Here is a 21,175-nt window from a genome sequence, read left to right as displayed (position 1 = left end):
ATTAGTATGTATTAACTTTTTTCTGATTCTGAAGATATTTTAAAAACCTGACAAGTGAAACATACAAAGCCCTATCTATAGGACCTTACGCTAATTGCTTAAGTTTGATGCTAAACAGACACAGGAAAGACAGACTCATGATCCAATGTTAAACATCAGACATACACCGTATTTATTCATGTACTCTTCCTTTGTGTATTTCTAACTGGGAGGGGGGAGTCTCCATCTCCTTCACCCTGTCCACTCGAGGGCCAACAAAGGTTTGTCAACACAGCAAGTACTTGAGCCTTTCCATCCCTCCAGGGTCAGGTACAAATGAAGGATCCATCTCTAAGTGGGGTCAGAGAAAGCATGAGCTGGCCAGCAGTCACTCTGACACTTGGCTGCCTTTCTCAAACCCACCTGGCTGGAACTGTCATACAAGCAAGAGGGCAAGTACGTTTAGGACTACTGAGAGGCGGGACTCGGCGGTCAGGAGCGAGCCAGAACCTCCATGAGTGTCAGAAAGGGAAGGAGCGTGCTGGACAAGCTGGCCTCAGAGGTGTAATTGGAATGACCAAGACACAAGGTCCATGAGCAACACAGCAGGGGACAGGACAAAGCTATGGACGAGACAGCAAAAGGATTAAAGATGGAACGAGGAATGAAAAACCAACTGAAGATCTTTGTCTATGGAGCAGCATCCGAAGCAACGGGCAGTGGAGAAGGATCTGGCACCGTGGGGCTGAGAGAGGAAGGCCGGTGGTGGAGGACTGGATGGAACACAGAGGGGAAGTGAACCGGAGAAGCAACAGATTTGGCAAGAAATCCAAGGAAGAGTAGAGGGCAAGCTGGCTCTGTGCTTTCTGGTACTGAGGGTCTTACGTAGAGGAAGGCGGGACTAGCGACACCCACCCCTGCAGACCTGCAACGAGGACCACGGGCTGTGAGGCCAAACCACCTGGTTTGAATCTCACTCCCTGATTACTAGTTGGGTGATCTTGGGCAAGTTACTTAGCCTCTTTGCCTCAGTTTCCTGAGTCTTCCTCAAAGGATTACTGTGAGGATTAAATTACCTAGCACTTAGTAGGCAGTTTATATGAGACTTAGTTATCATCATCATCTTAACTATTGAACTATTTGGACTAGTGAAGTTTGCCGATCTCCTGACAAAGGTGACAATTTAACTGATGGTAGGGTAAAGAAAGATTCCCTAAGCTTTAATAAAAGCAAAGGAAGAAATCAAAGAGAAATCACAGATTGACTGCACATGGGCATTCTTAAAGCCACTGTATGTAAGTAAAAGGAAAGAAAAATAAGAAAGGGCAAACTAGGAAAAAACTCTTTATGCACGTCATCTGATAGACAAAGAGTTAATACCACTAACATATAAAGTCCTCTTACAGAAAATAAGAAAACACTAACATTCAAAAAATGGCAAAGGACAAAAATAAGTTCACAGAAGAAATACAGGCTGGGCGTTATGGCTCACGCCTGTAATCCTGGCACTCTGAGAGGCCGAGCTGGGAGGATCACTTGAGGTCAGAAGTTCAAGACCAGCCTGAGCAAGAGTGAGACCCCATCTCTACAAAAAATAGAAAAATTAGCCAGGCATGGCAGCTGGTGTCACACACCTATAGTCCCAGCTACTTGAGAGGATAAGGCAGGAGGATTGCTTTACAAAATTTTGTAAAATTTTGTAATAAATATTTTGTAAATAAAGTTATATTTAGCTACAATTTCCATTTTCCCTATGTATGGCGACTTCTGGGACACACTGTAAAATAATGTTTTCAGGAAAGGCAAATGATACTAGCTTCTATGTAATTTTTCAGTTTTGGTTTCAGAAAACACAAATGTGTTTATGATGCATGTTTATGCCTACAAATACTAGGAAACAGCTGACGAAGCAGGACCCTGCTAGCACTGTCTGCCTCCGAGCAGTGGAAGAAGAACTGGGTGAGACATTTACTTCTTCATTTGTAGACTTTCTTTTCAGTGGCAGGATTTTGGATGGGTAGTTTTACTTTTTCGTGTTTTTCAGAATTTTACAAAAAATGAAATGAAGGAAAGTGTTCACCTTTCCCTAGTAAGATGCAAACTGAAATGAAAAACAAAACACAATTGGCTCGCCTATCACACTGACCAAGATTTTGCAAACAGCTGATGCTGGGGAGGAGGATGAAGTCAGTACTCGCAGATACCACACACGTGAACGTAAATGGGTACCGACTTCGTGGAAAGCAATCTGGCAGCACACACAAGCACCCTTAAACAGCTCATACCCTTTAATTCTAGTTCTCAACATCTATAACAAGGATTTCTCAGGTATATAGGCAAGAGCTATGAACAAAGTTGTTTATCATAGAGTTATTTATGAAAGTAGAAAGTTGGAAACAACCTTAAAGTCCAACTGCAGGAGAATGATTTAAATTATGGCCCAGCTAAATGATGAAATGTTATGTAACCACTGAAAACAAAGCTTTCCCCCCTCTTCTTTATGTTTTTATAATAATCATGAATTACTTTTCTAAGGAAAAAAAAAATCTGCTTAAAAGAAAATAAAAAGCTAGGGCTAAAATTTAGTTTGTGGATTCCAAACCTGGGCTTCAACCTTCCTTGCCAATAAATCTAGAGGAATGTTCCCCATGTACTATATAGACAGATTTATACAATTTTCTAAGCTGCAAAGTTAGGCTCTAAGAATGTGCAAGAAAAATAAACACTGAGCACTGCACTTGGGAATGTGCTTATTGAGAATGACTTTCCCCAAATGAACAATGAAATGGAAAGTACACTCATGGGATTTTAAACAGCAGTTCTACAAAACGGGGAGTGAGTCACAGAGACAGCAAAGCAATGACAAACCACAGCCCCCAAATCTGCACCAAAAAATCCACCTTGGTTGACTCAATTGGTGACAACCGTGGGCCACAGGGTTCTGCCTGAGTCCTCCAAACCCTGGGACGGGCATGCCTCCTGTGGAACTGGCTGCCACCTCAGCTGCAGACGTCTGTCCTCCACAGTTCAGACCAGACAAGGAGGGAGCACCTTACGTAACTGCAGGGACCGAGTGTAAGAACCGTCTGAGCTCCCGCAATACAGGCAGAAGGCAAGGCCCATGCCCTCAAAGATCTAAGGATGAGGACACACAGAGAAGAACATAACTTGAATAAATTAAGAAAACTGCCACCATTAAAGGCCCAACCAAGTCTGGCACAGAGAGCCAGGGAAGACTTTGGGGCTGGGGCAGAGCCTGGAATGATGCCCACTCACGCAGTAGACAGAAGCCAGTAGCAGCACCAATGCCCCTCAGGGTCACCTTGGGCAGAGGGGACCTTGGGGTAATCTGTTTCAGCTCCTGCTCCCAGCGCTCAAGGTTGTGTGGCTGTGGCGTCGGAGCATCTCGGCGTCGGTTTCCATTTCATTGCAGGGCAATGGGTTAAGTGTCCACAGCCCGTATCAAAAGGAGGTTAGGTTCAACTCCTAACTTCATTACCCAAATTCACTGACTTTATTTCTGCTCTTCAAACACGTCCTAGCCTCAGCTTTAGGCCTAGTTTTGTGCACGTCTGCTATACCTGCACCCTCAGCACGTCAGCACTGCTCCATGCCACCCCGGGTTCGGACCCAGGCCCCTGGTCTTCCCTCTGCATAACCTCAGAGAATCCACGTCCAACCGCCACAGGGATAACTCCGGACTCTCAAGTTTCAGCCCTCACTTGTCCAGACACTCTACTTCTCTATCTCCTGCTGTCTACCGCACATATCACTTCAAAGTCCAGCCGCCCCTCTCTGTTGGTAATGACTGTCATACCTGTCACTCTTTGGGACTTACTAGTTGTCAGTAAGCACTGCCATTCTGAAGCAATTCTCACATTAACCCATTTAATCCTCACAACCCTATGAGGTAGGTGTGCTATTACCATCCTCACTTCGCAGGAGGAGGAAACTGCATTGTAAGTAACTCGCCCAATGTTGTAGGATGAGTAAGTGATATGCTGGATTGGAACCCAAAAAGTCTGGCTGTAAAGTCCACGCTCTTAACTACAACACAACGTTGCTTTGACGGATATAAAAATGAGCTTGTCACATACATCAGAATTCTCCATCTTCTAATCACCTAACCTAGGCTTTGAACCTTGGAGCTATCTTTTGCAAATGGCAGTGTAAAACAGATGACTCCTCTCCTGCATGCAATTTAGTGCTAAGAGGTCCTCATGGTTTTCTTCTAAAACATCTCTCAACTGCTCTTCCTATCCTATACCCCTGGCTCCTGCCCAAGTAAGGCCTTGATTATATCATACCTCCTGCCAGGGTAGCAGCATCCTTGTTAGAAAAGACCTGGTATCCATTTCTTCCCTCTTCAACCCAGTCTCCACACACTCAGGCTAATCCTCCAAAAATGGATCATTCTCACAATCATTCAAGCATTTACTAAACTGGTTCTATGCAGCAGGCATCCTGCCAGTCTTTGTGAAACTGAACTGAAAAATATCCAGTTATTACCTTCAAGAAGATCACAGTCTACAGGTTGTTTCCAATTTATTACCCACCCTCCAACCCTCCCCCCATCCCCCACCTCCTGCCCAATTCAGGAACCTCCCATAGCTCTCTCCAAGATTTGCACCAAGGTCCCAAAACTGGCAATCCTCAGGCCAAATCCTCCAAAATAATTTTTTGTTTGGACAAATGTGCTTTTAAAAATTTTGATTCTGCAATTCCTTAGCAAGCAACGTTTCTCCAGCTGTCTACAGGCCCCACCACCTTCCTATTGCTCACGCTCACCTACGTCGCCATTTGTGTTCCCCACTGAGATCCAGTGAATAAAGCCTAAATTTTAATCAGCATTCAAGGGCCTTCCCAGTCTGGTAGGATCCTGACTCTTCCCTCCCATTACTTCCCAACAGGTGGCTTCTTCTCAGTCCGATGACTCCTTCCTGCTCCCAATGATGCCTCGATGGTGCCTCCACCCGGGGGCTCAGGGGTGCCTGCTGCCCACCTTCCCTCTCTGCTTTTCCACAGCCACCTGGACAACCTTCCACCCGCTCCAGGAGCTTCCCATGACCACTGCAGCCTAAGTTGACTTTTCAATCTCTGAAATCCCCCTACTGTGTATTAATTTTGGTGTTTGATTACAAAGAAATATCTTCTTGCCTTTCTCAACAGACTACAAATGCCTAGTTTGGAATACCTGTCACATACTTATTTTGTATCACTTCCATTTTATTTAAACAAAAAATCCATGGTTGTTATAAACTTTAAGCAAAATGGAGCAATATAAAGGAAGGAAAAAGAAATCATCCCAAATCCCACCACTCAGAAGTAACTGTTCTCCCACTAATTATTTCGCAAACGTATTTTTAAAGATTTTTCTATGAGCCTACACGCAGCATGTAAGGATGACAGGACAGATAATAGGAATAATTTGTAACACTGGGACTATATATAATTTTTAAATAAAAATTTAAGGCTCAATTTGATATGAATTTAACATAAGAAAAATAAAGTAAAATCAAGGGAACTGCCAGTTTTCAAATAATTGTTTCTTTTACATGTGATATATTAACTCCTTAAGGATCTAAGGTTAGGAAAAAGATGGTAAAAAATATTTTCTTAAATTTTAACTCTTTTAAATTGCATGTTTCACTTTTACATAGTATTGTCTCTCTACCAAGAAAGATTAAAATCAAAACTTATTTTCACCTACTTCTCAATCTCACCTCCTGTTTTTTGCACATTATGTTACTATTTTTACTTTGTTAAAGTTTAGTATTTGCAATCTGTTCTGAAGTTATAACTGCCAATTGTTTCATCTTAGTTCTAGATATAAAATGGAGTGAAATCTCAACCACATATCTTTATTATGCCTTCTGCAATCTTGAGTCCTTATTTTTACTCCTATCTTGATTAGCTAAATTTCATTAACTTGATTTTTCAAGTAAGCTTCCTAAGTTCATTTGTGTTTAAGAATGTCTGCCTGTTGCCTTTGTACCTGCATATCAACTTAATGGACACAATATTCTCTATTCACATTTCCATTCTGTCAATGACATTGTTCCACTGTTTTCCGGCATTAGATGTTCCTATGGAGAAATCTGAGGCAAGTTTAAGTTTGTATTTCTTGACTTCCCTGCCTTTGTCTTCACAACTCTTTATGTCTAAAGTTCAATTAATTTAACTAGAATGTGCCAATGCCCATTATTACGTATCAATTTTTCCTGGTGTACAGTGTTCCCCTTTGATCTGCAAATTTAGTTCTTCCCTCAAATAAGGAAAATTTTCTACTATTATATCATGAATACTTTTTTGATCTTTTAGCGAGAAGATAATGATAGATACGAGGACAAAGAGTAATAGTATGCCCTGAGATACAGATGCTGGGTGACAATTGGGTAGAAGGAATATATGATTGGTTCTACTCTGCCATCGTTCCCTAGGAGTTAACCCATTTGCTTAAGAATAGTTTCTCTTGAGAGTAAAAAACTACCCGGTTTCTCTAAAAGTTATTGCAGTATCACCTATATAATTATTAATAGAAGATAAACAAAACTTTCTGAACAAACACCTCAAACTCATCAGTTATCAGTTTGGATTCAAATGCAGTGAAAGTATGAAAGATACATGTTCACTTATTACACAGATATTTGCATTCTTAAGCTCTAAAAATGGGTTTTGTTCTTTTTAATAGGCAAGAAGAAAAGGAATACAAACCTCCACTGAAGGTATGTCCTGCTTCTCAGAACATGTGTCTTCTTTAGATGCTTTGTGAATCTTCTTTTCTGAAGATTTTGCATCAACCTTTTTCAAAGTTTCACAATTACCTACTTCATTCTTGGCAGGCACTTGCTGGTTATTCCCTTGAACAAACAAAAACAATTCAATTTCTAGCTAAAAATTGCCGTTCATATTCCCCATAGTTAAACTTCTCCGTTACGCCAAACATCTCATTTGATTTAATATGATTTAAACTTAAGGACTGTTTTTGACATCCCTGATGCTCTAGAAATTTATTTTGTTTACAGGTGACAATGCATTTAAATTAAGAGTTCTACAAGTAATCTTTAAAGAGGTCAGGGCCAGGAGTGGTGGCTCACACCTGTAATCCTGGCTAGCACTCTGGGAGGCTGAGGTGGAGGGATTGCTTGAGCTCAGGAGTTCAAGACCAGCCTGAGTAAGGGTAAGACCCCACCTTTACTAAACATAGAAAGATTAGCCGGGCATGGTGGCACGTGCCTGTAGTCCCAGCTGCTCAGGAGGCTGAGGCAAGAGGACCACTTGAGCCCAGGAATTTGAGGTTTCTGTGAGCTAGGATGATGCCACTGCACTCTATCCAGGGAGACAGAGTAGGACTCTGTCTCAAAAAAACAAACAAACGAACAAACAAACAAAAAAGAGATCAAGGAAAAAAAGTGGGAGGAGGACACCAATATTCATTGCATCATTATTCATATTAACCAAAATGTGGACAAAATCCAAATGTCCACTGATGGATGGATGGATGGATAAACAAAATGTGGTATATACATACAATGGAATACCATTCAGCCTGACTCATGGGATAACAATGTGAAATATTTAACACTACTGAACAGGACAGTTATAATGGTTAAAAAAAGGAATGACATTCTGACACATGCAAAACACAGATGAACCTTGAAGACATTATGCTACGGGAAATAAGCCAGACACAAAAGGACAAATGCTTTATCATCCCACCTCTGACGGACTTAGGTCAAATTCAGAGACAGAAAGCAGAATGGTGGTTACGAGGGGCTGAGGGAAGGGGGTAATGGGTATTTACTGTTTGATAGGTGCAGGGCTACTGTTTGGGATGACGAAAAAGTTCTGGAAATGGATAGAGATGATGGTTGCAACAATGTAAAGGTACTTAATGCCACTGACCTTTATAATTAAAAATAGTTAATACAGTAAATTTTATGTTTTGTATATTTTATCACTTTTTTTTAAAGTTGGGGAAGAGGGAGAGGGGGATAAGGACTTGGGTTTCAGTCACGACTCAGCCACTAATTTGTTTTATGATCAAAGTAACTCTCTTAAGCTGCCTGTGCCTTAGCTTCATGATTTATAAAACGTGCAAAGCTCCCCTTCCTTGCCTACCCTGCTTGACAGTTACAAAGATGAGAACAGAACCGACATAAATGCAAAGCATCCGCCAAAGGACGCAAGAACAACTTCAGGGAAGGCCCTGTCCCCACAGCAAACGCCCGCCCTGTGCCAGGGAACAGTGCCCGCGTGCTGCAGGAGGAACAGTCAAGGAATCACGTGGCAGAGACGGATGCTGGTAGGAAAACTTTTCTGAAAACACGTTTTTTCCATTTTTCGTTCAAGAGATTTCGTAAGTGTATTTCTATCTCTTACCTCACGATAAAGGCAAATCAACTTCAAGCCCACAGTAACCGGCCTCGGTTTTCTAATTTGGAACAGAAAGTATTTCAATACCTTCTCCTTTTTTCTTTAACTGAGAATCCCTCATAATACCTTTGAAATCTGAGAAAGTTTAGATGACCACAGTGCAAGTATTTCCCGGCAAAGTAGGCTGCAGGCTCTGGCGGGACAGACAGCTGACCAGATGGTGGCAGAGGCTCTGCTGCAGCCCTGCTGGGGGACCCGGGAAGGGCAGGTCCCCCCTACTACATGAACGGAGCAGTCAAGTCCCCTCTGATTCTGAAATTCCAAAGCGACAAACTAAACTCACTCAGCACAGGAGACATAAATCTTCCAAATAACACACGGTAAACATGCTTTCATTCTGTTAACAGAAAACTATATAAATATTACGTAACTAGAAAACTGCTGGGCAAGCGCACGGCACGCGCCTTATAAAGTAACTCAGGCTTTTATGGTGTGAATACAACTTGGCATGTTACGTCTTATACTTGCAGAAAAAGATTAAAATTAATTTCAGGTAATATCAAAATTAATTTAAGGTAATATTCTCCTAATATCATAACACGAACACAGAAAATTAAATCTTTTTGCTAGACTCATTACATAAAATATTATGGGATGTTTGAATGCCTTTGGCTGTGATGAAACAGACTTAAAAATGCAATGGTCGAAGTCGTATCCAGAGAAAAATCTGATCACTATCAACTGCTTCCTTTAATACCTAGGAATAACTTTAACAGTAGAGTCAGCAAAGACTCTGAATCAAAGGCAACTAAGGAATTTCCATCCCTATAGGACAGTCAACCATCTGCCTGATGGGTTTAGATTTGCCTTATTTAGAGGACTGCAGGACACAGCTTTCAGATCCCCTTCAAACCTGCACATTCCTCAACTAAGAGCATCTAACAGCAGGCCTGTAGAATCGTCATTACCCATTTCGTAAGCTGTCAAAATTAAGTCATTCTTTAGCAGAGAACACCTTTGAAATGAAATTCTTTCTACAACACAAACGGATGTTAAACATCCACAAAGGAAAACACCAAACACTATGAATAAGTAAAGCAAACAGCCAAAAGCAAGGCTGACAGGGTTTCTAACAGAAAAAGAAATCACGAATAAAGGATTATCGCTTAAGATTCTGGAAGCCATAAATATGAAACAGAATACAGACGCTGTCCTCAAAAAATAGGTGACATTGCTTTCCTAGGATCCTAATTCGTGAGAAAATAGATTTGTTTCAGTTTTCTTCAGGCCAAGAATATAGCATTGAAAGTATGAGTCATCAAAGTTTCTTAGAAAGGATCCAAATTTAATAGCCAATACAAAACCACCTCAAAAAGTAGTAAAGCATAGACTTTTAGAAAATTAGTAATGCCTTCTTTGGGGCCAAGAATCAGGATAACAATAAAAAGAATGTTAGTAACACGTTTTTCAGTGATTCTTTCAGAAATTCTTACATGAAAACATTCAAGAATATGGAAACACTGAGTATTTAACTTACTTTCTTTAAAAATGGAGCCAATTCATGCCATCCTATTAAGCAAGCAACTTTCCCACAACCTCAGTCAGAGTGTTGGTGCCACAGTTAAAAATCAAAAACAAGCGGAAGAAACAATAATAGAGGAGACAGGAGAAAATGTTGAGAGGTGACAAGTATGTTTACAGCCCTCATGGTGGCAACGGTCTCACGAGCGTGTACGTGTTCCCAAACTCATCAAGGTGTACACATTAAATACGTATAGCTTTTTCCTCCAAAAGGTGGTTAAAACAGAAAACAAAAACAAATTGAAGAACAAAGAACAAGAGAACTTGCCAGCATTCTTCCTGGAGTCGTACGTACTGTCCCAAATCTAATCCTATCGTGTATTTTGAGTGAACCATTAGATCTTCATTTCAACTTATTAGTATGTATAAGTAAATGAGAACATGTTTTAATTTCTGCAAATACTAATAGTTTCAGAAAGCTGGGGTATCTAATTCAGGGAAAACTTTCAGGCATTGTTAAGTTTGAGGTTTAGGGTATTATTAAATTTAAAAGTCTATTACCCTTTATTTTATTATAGGTAGAAAGCAGTGAAATACTTTGCTAACTATTTTTCTTTGGTCATGCTGAGGCCAACCACAGCCTGTCTTTAGCTGTAACTCTAAATCTGTGTTATTTTGATCAGACAATTAAAAGTTACAAATGTTTAAAAAGAGATATATTTCAAAAGATTGCTTACATTTACAAATAAAGCCCTACCCTTGTCAGATGATCAAGAGATTCTGGAACATGTAACAAATGTTTGAAAAATTTAGCTGTTTCATAGTTGTTTGACAGGTTGATGCCAAAAAACAAGTGTGGGAAAACAGAGCCCTGAAGAATCTGTCAACAGATTTCATTTCTAACAGAAATTGTAATTTATGATTTACTACAGACCCCTCGGAAGGAGGCAGTGGGAAAGGGGTGGGAGAGGGACAAAGCACATTTTCTGTTATTCAGAAAATATCCTGTGTTTCCTGACAAGAAGAAGAATACAGTCAGAGAAATAGTCCCTGGAACATTTTCCTCTCACACAACAAGCTACACCCAGGAGGCAAAAAAAAAGCCTCAGAACAGGAGACGGCACCATTCTTCAGGTGCCTCTGGGAGCTCTGCTAGGTTAGAAAAATCACTACAGTATTCTTAAGGGTCGGGGCTGCCCCCACCCCAACCTCGCCTTTCCTGTTAAAGGCAATCTTCGCACTAAAATTGTTTCTACAGAACATCTGTATACTTTGGGAGAAATGGCTAAAATGTGGCAAGCCCATTATCTGGTTTCAACTGAGCGAGTGGACGTTCCCAATTCCGCTGGGCCACACAGTAAACAGTGACAAGAATTCAGGATCCCCAACTATCAGGAGCGCTAAGCTCAGAGCACAAGCCTGAAGCTGTTTCCTTCAGATTCCAGAAAGGATCTTATGATGGCAACCACAACATTTTTCACAAAGTAAAATACTTTCCAAAATTAAAAAAGAATGAATTCTCAAAGTTGGAAGTGCAACTCAGAAGGCTCTTGTATACAGTTTCCTCATTCTTGAGTGTCCTTTCTATAGGGTCTGTTTGCCATCTGCCCGGTTCCTGCAATGCTTTCCTTTGAAATTTGACCAAAGAACCCAAAATCCTTAATATCGCTAGGAAACTTCGAGTCCTACCTTCGAACTACAATTATCTTCTCCTAGATTTCTCAGTCCTTTCTTATTTTTAATATTTTCAGTTCTTTACAATTTTTAAATTGTAAATGGTGACAGGCAATTTATTCACCTTTTAACAACTTAGATAATATTCCTAGAAGAGTGTTGTGAACACAAAACAGAACAAAGCACATGTCAGTGAATGGACTTCCCTGGGAGGAATGCCCTGCTGCGGTCTATGAAAAGTACAGGACTGCAAGCACCTTTGAATCTGCCAGTCTGAACATGCTGGAAAGCCAAAGTTTTTTCATTCACTCTTATTTGATCTGATCAACAGTCACCCTGATATCATTTAACTTATTGATGATCCAGTCAAAAAGCAGTTTAAAAAAAGTCTTGCAGTGAAAGATTTGTCTCCATGTAAAACATTATAAACATACCACTCATGTGCACAGGAAGGAAAGACTGTGAGCAGGTTTACCATCTACAATGACACAGGCAAACCATATGCTTATGGACTCCCATATCAAATTTACTCATATTTATTGAAGTGTTATTACATGGTAATCTTGGCTCAATCTTGAAGCACAATTCAAGTTTTCTCTAGCCCACTCTGATACTCCATATATCTGGCCCACGCCTCTAAATTCCAAGCACTTCAACATCCCATGATGTGGCAGAAGTTCCCTCTATCCATCTACCCACGATGCCACGGGCACTGCACTGTACAGGCACATTTAGCTGATGGACACAACGGATCACAGAAACAATTCTTATTTCAAGATGTGTAAAGTCAGCCTATGTCAAAGGCTGTGCTCATGTCAAAAGACTCACAAAGGCCGGGAGCGGTGGCTCACGCCTGTAATCCTAGCTCTCTGGGAGGCCAAGGCGGGCAGATTGTTTGAGCTCAGGAGTTCGAAACCAGCCTGAGCAAGAGTGAGACCCCGTCTCTACTAAAAATATAAAGAAATTAATTGGACAACTAAAAATACATAGAAAAAATTAGCCGGGCATGGTGGCGCATGCCTGTAGTCCCAGCTACTCAGGAGGCTGAGGCAGAAGGATCGCGTGAGCCCAGAAGTTTGAGGTTGCTGTGAGCTAGGGTGACGCCATGGCACTCTAGCCTGGGCAACACAGTGGGACTCTGTCTCAAAAAAAAAAAAAAAAAAAAAAAGACTGACAAAACAAGGAAGAAGCCCAGCCAGGATTCACTCCATCACCTTACCCTTTCACAAGTGTTTTGTAGTCTGGGCCCCAGAGAGTGTCTGGGCAGAAATAGAACAATAGGCACCCAACCACCCCACCATAAAACGTCCGCAGACATGGTATGCTATGGTTTGATTTGAAGATCTGGTTAACTGCATTCTCCAGGGGACATACTCACATGCCATGTGGAGGAGACACAGGGCACAGTGTCAAAATTGCAGACCTGAGTCCACTTCAACTGTGCACACTGCTGCCAGGCGAAATGGCACAAACAGGCTGGCACTAGGTGCACCAAAAATGCACGTGCAGCTGCCCAAACCACAGTCCACTCAGAGGACTCCAACTCTCTTTTAAGTTAGCAATGTCCTTTTACAGAATGTTTAAAATTCAGTTTGGGTTTTTACCAAATGCATAAAAGTTCATTAGTCAATCCATAGTATTTCTGTACCTTCTCTATAACATCAAGAAGTGAAAAACACAAAATTATTTATATTTAGATGTTTCAAAAAAGATAAAAGTGACTGAGTTTTTTCAGATTAAAAAAAGTCAAAAATATGACTTCTAACAGGTTCAGTAATGTGCATATTAAAATAGTCAGTATGGACAAAAGAAAAATAGTATAAATAAGCACAGGCCCTTATGCCAGAGACCAAAGGGACTTGTGAAAGTATAATGACAATTTTATATGTAGGTAGTCTTCCTAGTCTACTTTTTGCATTTTCCTTAACTATATTTGCTACATGAGAACATGTGTCTTCTTTTAACCAAGGAACACAATTAGAGAAGAACCAGGGCCAGGCAACATGAGACGGTGGCAGCTATTACATTAAAAAGTTGGTGAAGTTTTCTTTGGTCAGAATCATGTCATGGGCTGATTAATTTTGGCGAATAGTCTGAAAACCCAAGATAAAAAAAAAAAATTAGAAAAAGGTGCCCATATCCTCCCAACAATAAAATATGACATTCATGTTCCTCTAAACTTAGGTACTAAAAATCAAACTTCCTGGGTGCCTTGTCTTAAATTTTTCATTTTACAAGTCATATATCAACATTTATCCCTTTGCTAAAAACTCTGTGCATGAACTAAGAAACAAAACATCCACAATTAAAACTAAAGGCCACAGGTGAGAACAAACTCCATTAAAAACAGACTGGGGACACACGCAAGAGAAGCAGCATCAAGGAGGGTGGAAAGATTACCATTATTTTTCCTGGAAATTTCTGGCAAGTCTGACTGGTGGTAATGAGGTGAGTTTCTCGGCAAATGATTTTCAGGTAGTTTCTTAGAGGTCTTCAGTGGACAGAGCTCCCGTTCCTTGAGCTCAGCTATGTTCCCTGAAGTTTTAATGTCAGTTTCCTTAGGAAACATACATGTCTGTACTCCCTCCTTCACGTTACATTCTGAAGAAGGATTATGGACAACAACTGTGTTTTTCAGTGTGTTTTCTTCTTTGTTCAATAAGTTTTTGGGAAGGGTTAAATTCTTCTGCAGGTTGACATTCATGCCACTGGCATATTTGAGGCTGATCCAGTTCTCCCCCATGACGTCAGTGCAAATGTCCTCTTTAGCAGCAGACAGGGGGCTGCCTAGGGTCGAAGTCTGCTTTTCCTCAGTAGTAGTGTTGGAGCTGCTGGCCACAGAGGTGCTGGGTTTGTGTTTACCGTAGTACACTGAGCACTTGTGCTTCTTCTGAGAATGACTGTAGGTGGCTGGGCTCCTCTTGGCAGCATTCTGGATCCTGCTCTGGGGAGTGTTCACAGGAAGGCAGCCTTTCCCTCGGCCTTTATCAGAGGGGCCATATGTATCAAGAAAGTTCTTGCAATTGCTTCTGAATGTAAGAAGAAAAACATTTAGCATAAAGGCAAACCAAATCAAACTCTACTTCGTTTCTACAACCATGGGAAAGAGACAGCAGTCAGTATGGTGTGTACTAAGGAGTTCTCCCTTCCTTCTCCTAAAGCTCCTGGAGTTTTCTGCCAGGGAAGACACCAATAAACTGAGTCCTTACACGGAGACTATCTTATAATACATGGGGCAGCTGTTCACATAATGACTTAAAAAAAATTTATGAAAACAAATTTGGAATCAAAATTTGGATTACCTTAAAATAAAATCAGAAATGAGTAATATCAAAGGTGAGAACACCCCTATACACACGGACACATACACACACGGATTCTTACTTGTGAGAGTGGGAGCTGATTACATCCATTGGACCGCTATTTTGCTGTGATGAGGAGCTAGCATTTTGCCTCTGTCTTGTTTTCATGAATTCCATAAGAATGTACTGCGCTTGTTGGAAGGCTATTAAAATCACACCCAACAGAGACAAACTGAGGAAGGAAGCAATGAGGTTCATTACTGCATGGTTCTGCCTGGAATTTAAAAGACTAGTTTTGTTATTAGACGAGTGATGAATGATTGATGAGAAACATCTAAAGATACAGTATTAAAACTCCCTAAGATTTATGACATCATAATTTTTGAAGTTCCTTAAAAATAAAAAAATACCACCCAAATGTGCGTATTTATGAGTTGGACATTACAATTCAATTTTTATAAAATCACTCAAGGAGGAGCGCAGTGGCTCACTCCTGTAATCCCAGCACTTTAGGAGGCCAGGCAAGAGGATCACTTGAGGCCGGAGTTCAAGAGCAGCCTGGGCAACACAGCAAGACCCCATCTCTACCAAAAGGTTTTAAAACTTAGCTGGGCATGGTGGCACACACCTGTAGTCCTAGCTACTTGGCATTTGGGAGGCTGAGGCAGGAGGACGGCCTCACTTGAGCACAGGAATTCAAGGCTGCAGTGAGCTATGATATCACCACTGCACTCCAACCTGAGTGACAACAAGATACTATCTCCTTAAAAAAGAAAAAAAAAACACTCAAAAAGTGTCATTCTAGCCTTCTAATCTCAAACTGTCATTGTACCAAGCTAATAAGAATAACTAACATTCCCATCTTCCACCAAGACCACCAATGAACATACTATACACGCAGCATGATTGTCTATTATTCTCCTATAGTCTTATGACTCTCTTACAATGAGTTTGCTATCTCCTCAAAACTTACCAGTTACTACCTTGTCTACTTCACACATGTCAACGTTCTCAATGCCGTAAAAATTCCACTCAATTCATGTGCTTTGACCACTCTTGGGCAACTAACTTACGTATTTTCATGCAACTCGCCTGGATGACTTCTCTACTCAGAGAAGAATAGTGGAGGAGGTGGTTTACCTGACAAAAAAGACTGTGAGCCTCCAAAATGACTCCTCCCAGCTGGGTCCTGGCACCACATTTGCACATAAGGGCAACAGGTGATGAGGGAGGGTCACGTTGAGCGTGAAGCGAAATTCTAGGTCTGCTGCAGTTACAAGAGTTAGGTCACGAATGACCCAGGAAGATGTAAAGTCTGGAGTAAACCTGGTAACAAAAGATTCATCTTCATGAACTTTTAATTGCTTGAATTTTAGCCACACAGAGCAAAATAATTATAATGGCAACGCAATTTTCTACTTCTACAAAACAAATACCTTTACAACTTAAGATGTCTTACCAATGGAAAAAGGTCCCCCCGCAACACACACATTATTAAATGCATCACAAAACTGAAATGAAGTTAAAGCCCAATGCTTACACGATGCTGATATCACGGGATGTGTTTGGGTCCAGGGAAAACTGATGACAATCTAACACTTCAAATCCATAACCTTGGCAATTATACCCATTAATTTTCAGAGATGACACAGTTATAGGAAGAGGTCCAATATTTTCAACTTTAAAGCTCTTTGTAATAGATAACATTTGCTTGCTGTCTTTCGGTTCTAGTGAGGACAAGAAGTGGTATTTAGTATATATGAACTGTAAAATTTATTTTTAATAATTTATTGGATCAATATTTATTGAATCAACCAAACCGTGATCTACATTATTAAAATGGGAAAAAAATTCCACATAAGCACAAAGTACGATTTCTATCTAATTTCTAAAACAATTAAAGATGCTGTTATACAACCAGGATATAACAGAGATACTTAAATAGTCTACATTTTTCTTAAGTTAAATGCTCGGACTAGGTATCAAAAGTAATCAGAATCTCTTCTTTGGTCCTTTACTTATTAAAAGCTAAGGTTAAAAGTTTATTCTTCTCAGAAGCCATAGAGTTTAGCTTCACCACTGGCCACCAAGTACTCTGTGCCCCTGAGATTCTCAGTCATATTGAACCAAGTACCAGTTAAGAACATGTGCTTCTGCGTAAAGTCATCACAGCTACTAGAAACACAGTTCAAACACCCACTATATTAAAAAGAAGTAATTACATCCTTACAAATAAATGACAGCACATTTTATACTAAGTTTGAAAAGAGAAGAGTTATGACAATTTTTAAATATCCCTATAAATTTAAAACCCATAATCTATTCCATATAAGGACTAATATTTTATCTGGTTCTATATATATATATTTTTTTTTTTCCGAGACAGAGTCTCACTCTGTTGCCCTGGCTAGAGTGAGTGCCGTGGCATCAGCCTAGCTCACAGCAACCTCAAACTCCTGGGCTCAAGCAATCCTACTGCCTCAGCCTCCCGAGTAGCTGGGACTACAGGCACGCGCCACCGTGCCCGGCTAATTTTTTCTATATAATTTTAGTTGTCCGATTAATTTCTTTCTATTTTTAGTAGAGATGGGGTCTCGCTCTTGCTCAGGCTGGTCTCGAACTCCTGAGCTCAAACAATCCGCCCGCCTCGGCCTCCCAGAGTGCTAGGATTACAGGCGTGAGCCACCGCGCCCAGCCAGGATCTATATTTTTATTACTCCTTATTTCTACCATTCAAAGTCAACTCTAAATTACCAAATGAATGAATGGAAAAATGAATACCCTGAAGAATTTTGATGCAAAACTGTCACCAAATCTTTTCAAACTCAGTGCTTATTTAGCATTTTCTAAAACAAAAAAATTCCAATCAGGCACTAAAATAGCTCTACAAATTATCCAATAGTTTCACTGACTAGTTTCCTCTGTAGAAAACATATTGCTGTTTTCAGTGTTTTCATATAATTAAAAAATAGTAATAGGAAAACGAGACAGAATTTACCAAAAACATTTAACATCTATTGTTTGATTTCTGTTTTAATTCCTGAGGAAGCTGTTGAAACTAATATAGGTGATTTAAAGGCATTTAATTTAAATACACGCATAATTTAGAAATTTTCTAGTGCAGTATCTCAATACATTTCTAAATCTGCATTATCTGATACCATTAGCCATATGTGGCTATTTAAACTTAAACTGATTAAAATTAAATAAATTTAAAAATTGAATTCATCAGTCACCCTAGCTATTTTAAAGGCTACTTAACCACATATGACTCACGCAAACTGCACTGGATGACCCAGGTACACAATATTTGCATCACAGGAATTTCCATCACAGGAATTTCCATAGCAGTGTCTAGTCTACTCTCCATTCATCATTTTAGGGTGATTTTCTATAATTAAGGTAACTGACAACCAAATTAACTGCTTCATATATTTATCTTAAATATTTCACACTACAATTACATTTTATTTGTTCCCTCTTGTCTATTATCTAAGTTGAATTAAATATCTAAAGCTTTTATTCTAATCCAGGGGTACCAGCCTATATATGCTCAAATGTTGGCCTGATTTAATTATTTGCGTCAATACAATGAATTTACTGTAAATTTTTAGAAGAATCTCCTTTTGCTCTTGGCTTTAATGCCAAGCCTTCCCTGTCAGAGCGCCACACGTGTGAACTCACGTCGACGGCAGTCCATCAGCGTGGACTCCGGCACCTTAAATCGGAGGGAGCCTCCCGCACCCGGAAGTCTTCCGCCTACTTTCAGTAACTCTCTGGCTCCAAACCCTTCCACAGCGATCATGTCGAGAACAGTCAGGTTATTCCTATTGTGTAAGGAGATACAAATAAAAAGGCATTACCACAGAGTCACGATACAATGCACTTGATTTTAAATATTCTCAGCTAGCAAAACTATTTTTAAAGTTTTTTTAAAAAAAGATCAATTTAAATAGTGTGGCATCTCCTGCCATCGCACAGAGTAAGGGCGGGCAATGGAAGCTGCCGAGTCCGGAAGAGTCAAAGCGAGCTGACTACAGCAAGGACGTGCGAGTGGTCATGCTCACTCTCCATCCACCGGCCACAAATGCAAACCCACGTATTTTTCTAATAACCACACACTGGGGTGGTGGTCAGACATCCAAGAGAAAAAAGCTGAAGAAATAAATTGGAGGACACAGAAAAACACTAACAAATTTAGACAAAATGATGAAAATGGTTACAGGATGAATTAGGAGTTTTCACAGTACTTGTGATAAGAAAGTCTGCCTTAGGGATGATTTTAGAAATAAAATTCTACTGTTTCCCTTGAAATGATGATTTCAAATACCACCCTACAACTAACTTGTATCTAGTCAGATTCTTATTAGTCAAACAGTAATTCAGACTAACATGTGCCTTTTCATTAATTAAAATCATGATTTCTAGGACAAACAGGTTAAGTGAAAATTTTATTTATTTATTTATTTGTTTGTCTGTTTGTTAGTTAGTTGAGACAGGGTCTCACTCTAGTTAGTTAGTTAGTTGAGACAGGGTCTCACTCTGCTGCCCGGGCTAGAGTGCAGTGGCATCAGCATAGCTCACAGCAACCTCATACTCCTGGGCTCAACTGACCCTCCTGCCTCAGCCTCAGAGTAGCTGGGACTACAGGCATGTGCCTCCATGCTTGGCTAATTTTTCTATTTTTTGTAGAGATAGGGTCTCGCTCTTGGTCAGGCTGGTCTCAAACTTCTGACCTCAAGCAATCCTGCCACCTCAGCCTCCCAAAGTGCTAAGATTAAAGGCGTGAGCCACTGCACCCAACGAAAACGATTTTTAAATGATGCACTCTGGACCAAAAGCGGGTTGTCATAACATAAATACTGTAGAAGCAGAGAGATAATTCATTTTACTTTTATATAATTATGCAAAATACATGAAAATATCTTTACATCTTTATCTAAAGGATTAAAAAAAAGAAAACCTTTATTTAACCATTTAAGAGCCTTTCAGTGATACAGCATTAGATGACTGACATCATTTACAAAATGGAAAGTACCAACAGTAAATAAACTTATATAAAAAATTCAGATTTTCTTTTTGAGTCTGGGATAGTTCAACCCGGGGATAAGGTAAGTTTATCTCTGCACTTCCTATGATCTTAGTTCTTCAAGGAAGAACAGGTTTAAAATAAAACACGTTAAGTCAACAGGGCATTAGGGATTTGTAGTTAAAATGCTGAAGAGAACACACTTTCTTAACTTTAACACATTTTCTCCTTAGTAGCATTCATTTGCAGAAGAACAAACTGTTACATATTAAAGAAAGTACCGAATAGGAATTTTTTTGCCAGCTGATCTGATACTATTTAAAAATAACTAAAATAGCATTTATTAAAAATTAGTGTTAGACTTCTCTTCCAATGCAGAAAGCTTCAACACAGACCTGTATTTACCGTGAATTTTTAAAAGATGACTCTCCATGAAAAACTACCTCAAGATGAAAAAAATTGTTAAATGAAACACACTGAGCTGCTTAAATCAGTTAGCAATAACTACCATTTAAAAGAAAGAAAAGGAATAAAACAGCCAATGGGCTCAACAGAGCACTTTTTCCACTGTCCTTTGGGGCTACAGAGAATTCCAGAGGCAAGAAAGAGCTGAGAGTGATGTAAGTTCATTTAAATACTGCAGAGTGGAAATGTCGACAGTGGTGTTTCAATTATTTTTCTATGCTAAGGACAGAGAAGTAGACCCATGTGTGTTCTGCCTTTTGTGACAGCACCGGACAAGACATGGAGTGAAACGTACCACCCTCTTGGAAACATGGGCACACACTCCCTGTTGGAAAAGGGAGGAGACTGAGGCCTGGAGATTAAGGGAGGAGCTTTCAGCAGCCTCTCTTCTCGGCTACTGCCGCTTCCTACCCTGCAAAGCAGCGCCCCGCCCCCGCCGCCCCGCTGAAGACCTGACTCAGAAGCGAACGTCAACTACTAGCTAAAGAGACCCTGTATTCTCGAGAGAGAAATTTAGACGGTCAAGTTAGCGAGAAGGAAACATACTCTGTGACAGGGACACACCTACCGGATTAGTATGAGTGAGGTAACTTTTCCATAGTCAGCGGGTGTGAAAACTATGCCAACTCTTTTCATTTCCAAAGGCTGCAAATGGAATTGGAGGGTGCCCAGTCTGGACTCTTCGGAACGCACTCCCTGCAAATTATTAACAGATACAGTCAGACAACTTCATACTCCCACCAAGCAAGCTTCATCATCATGAAGTGCATCCTACTAATAAACAAGACTGCTTTTCTTTTAATGTCCAGATTTGACCATGCTAATCAAC

The 21,175-nt window shown here is 40.2% G+C and overlaps 1 protein-coding gene across 1 annotated transcript in view; it reads right to left on the bottom strand.

Moving 5' to 3' along the window:
* Window positions 1–21,175, bottom strand: part of KIAA0922 (KIAA0922 ortholog) — an 86,265-nt gene that overhangs the window by 18,550 nt on the left and 46,540 nt on the right. The window contains exons 17-23 of the mRNA XM_012645266.1: window positions 20,915–21,042; window positions 18,537–18,679; window positions 16,393–16,579; window positions 15,993–16,178; window positions 14,935–15,084; window positions 13,951–14,579; window positions 6,694–6,839 (exon numbers count right to left, since the gene is read on the bottom strand). Of these exons, the coding sequence (XP_012500720.1) occupies window positions 6,694–6,839; window positions 13,951–14,579; window positions 14,935–15,084; window positions 15,993–16,178; window positions 16,393–16,579; window positions 18,537–18,679; window positions 20,915–21,042 (1,569 nt within the window). The remainder of the gene's footprint in view (window positions 1–6,693; window positions 6,840–13,950; window positions 14,580–14,934; window positions 15,085–15,992; window positions 16,179–16,392; window positions 16,580–18,536; window positions 18,680–20,914; window positions 21,043–21,175) is intronic.

This window comes from Propithecus coquereli, unplaced genomic scaffold (assembly GCF_000956105.1).
Source record: "Propithecus coquereli isolate 6110/MARCELLA unplaced genomic scaffold, Pcoq_1.0 Scaffold228, whole genome shotgun sequence".
Classification (NCBI taxonomy): Eukaryota; Metazoa; Chordata; class Mammalia; order Primates; family Indriidae; genus Propithecus; species Propithecus coquereli.
Note: the sequence above shows the minus strand (reverse complement) of the source record. Positions and strands in the feature narration are given on the sequence as shown.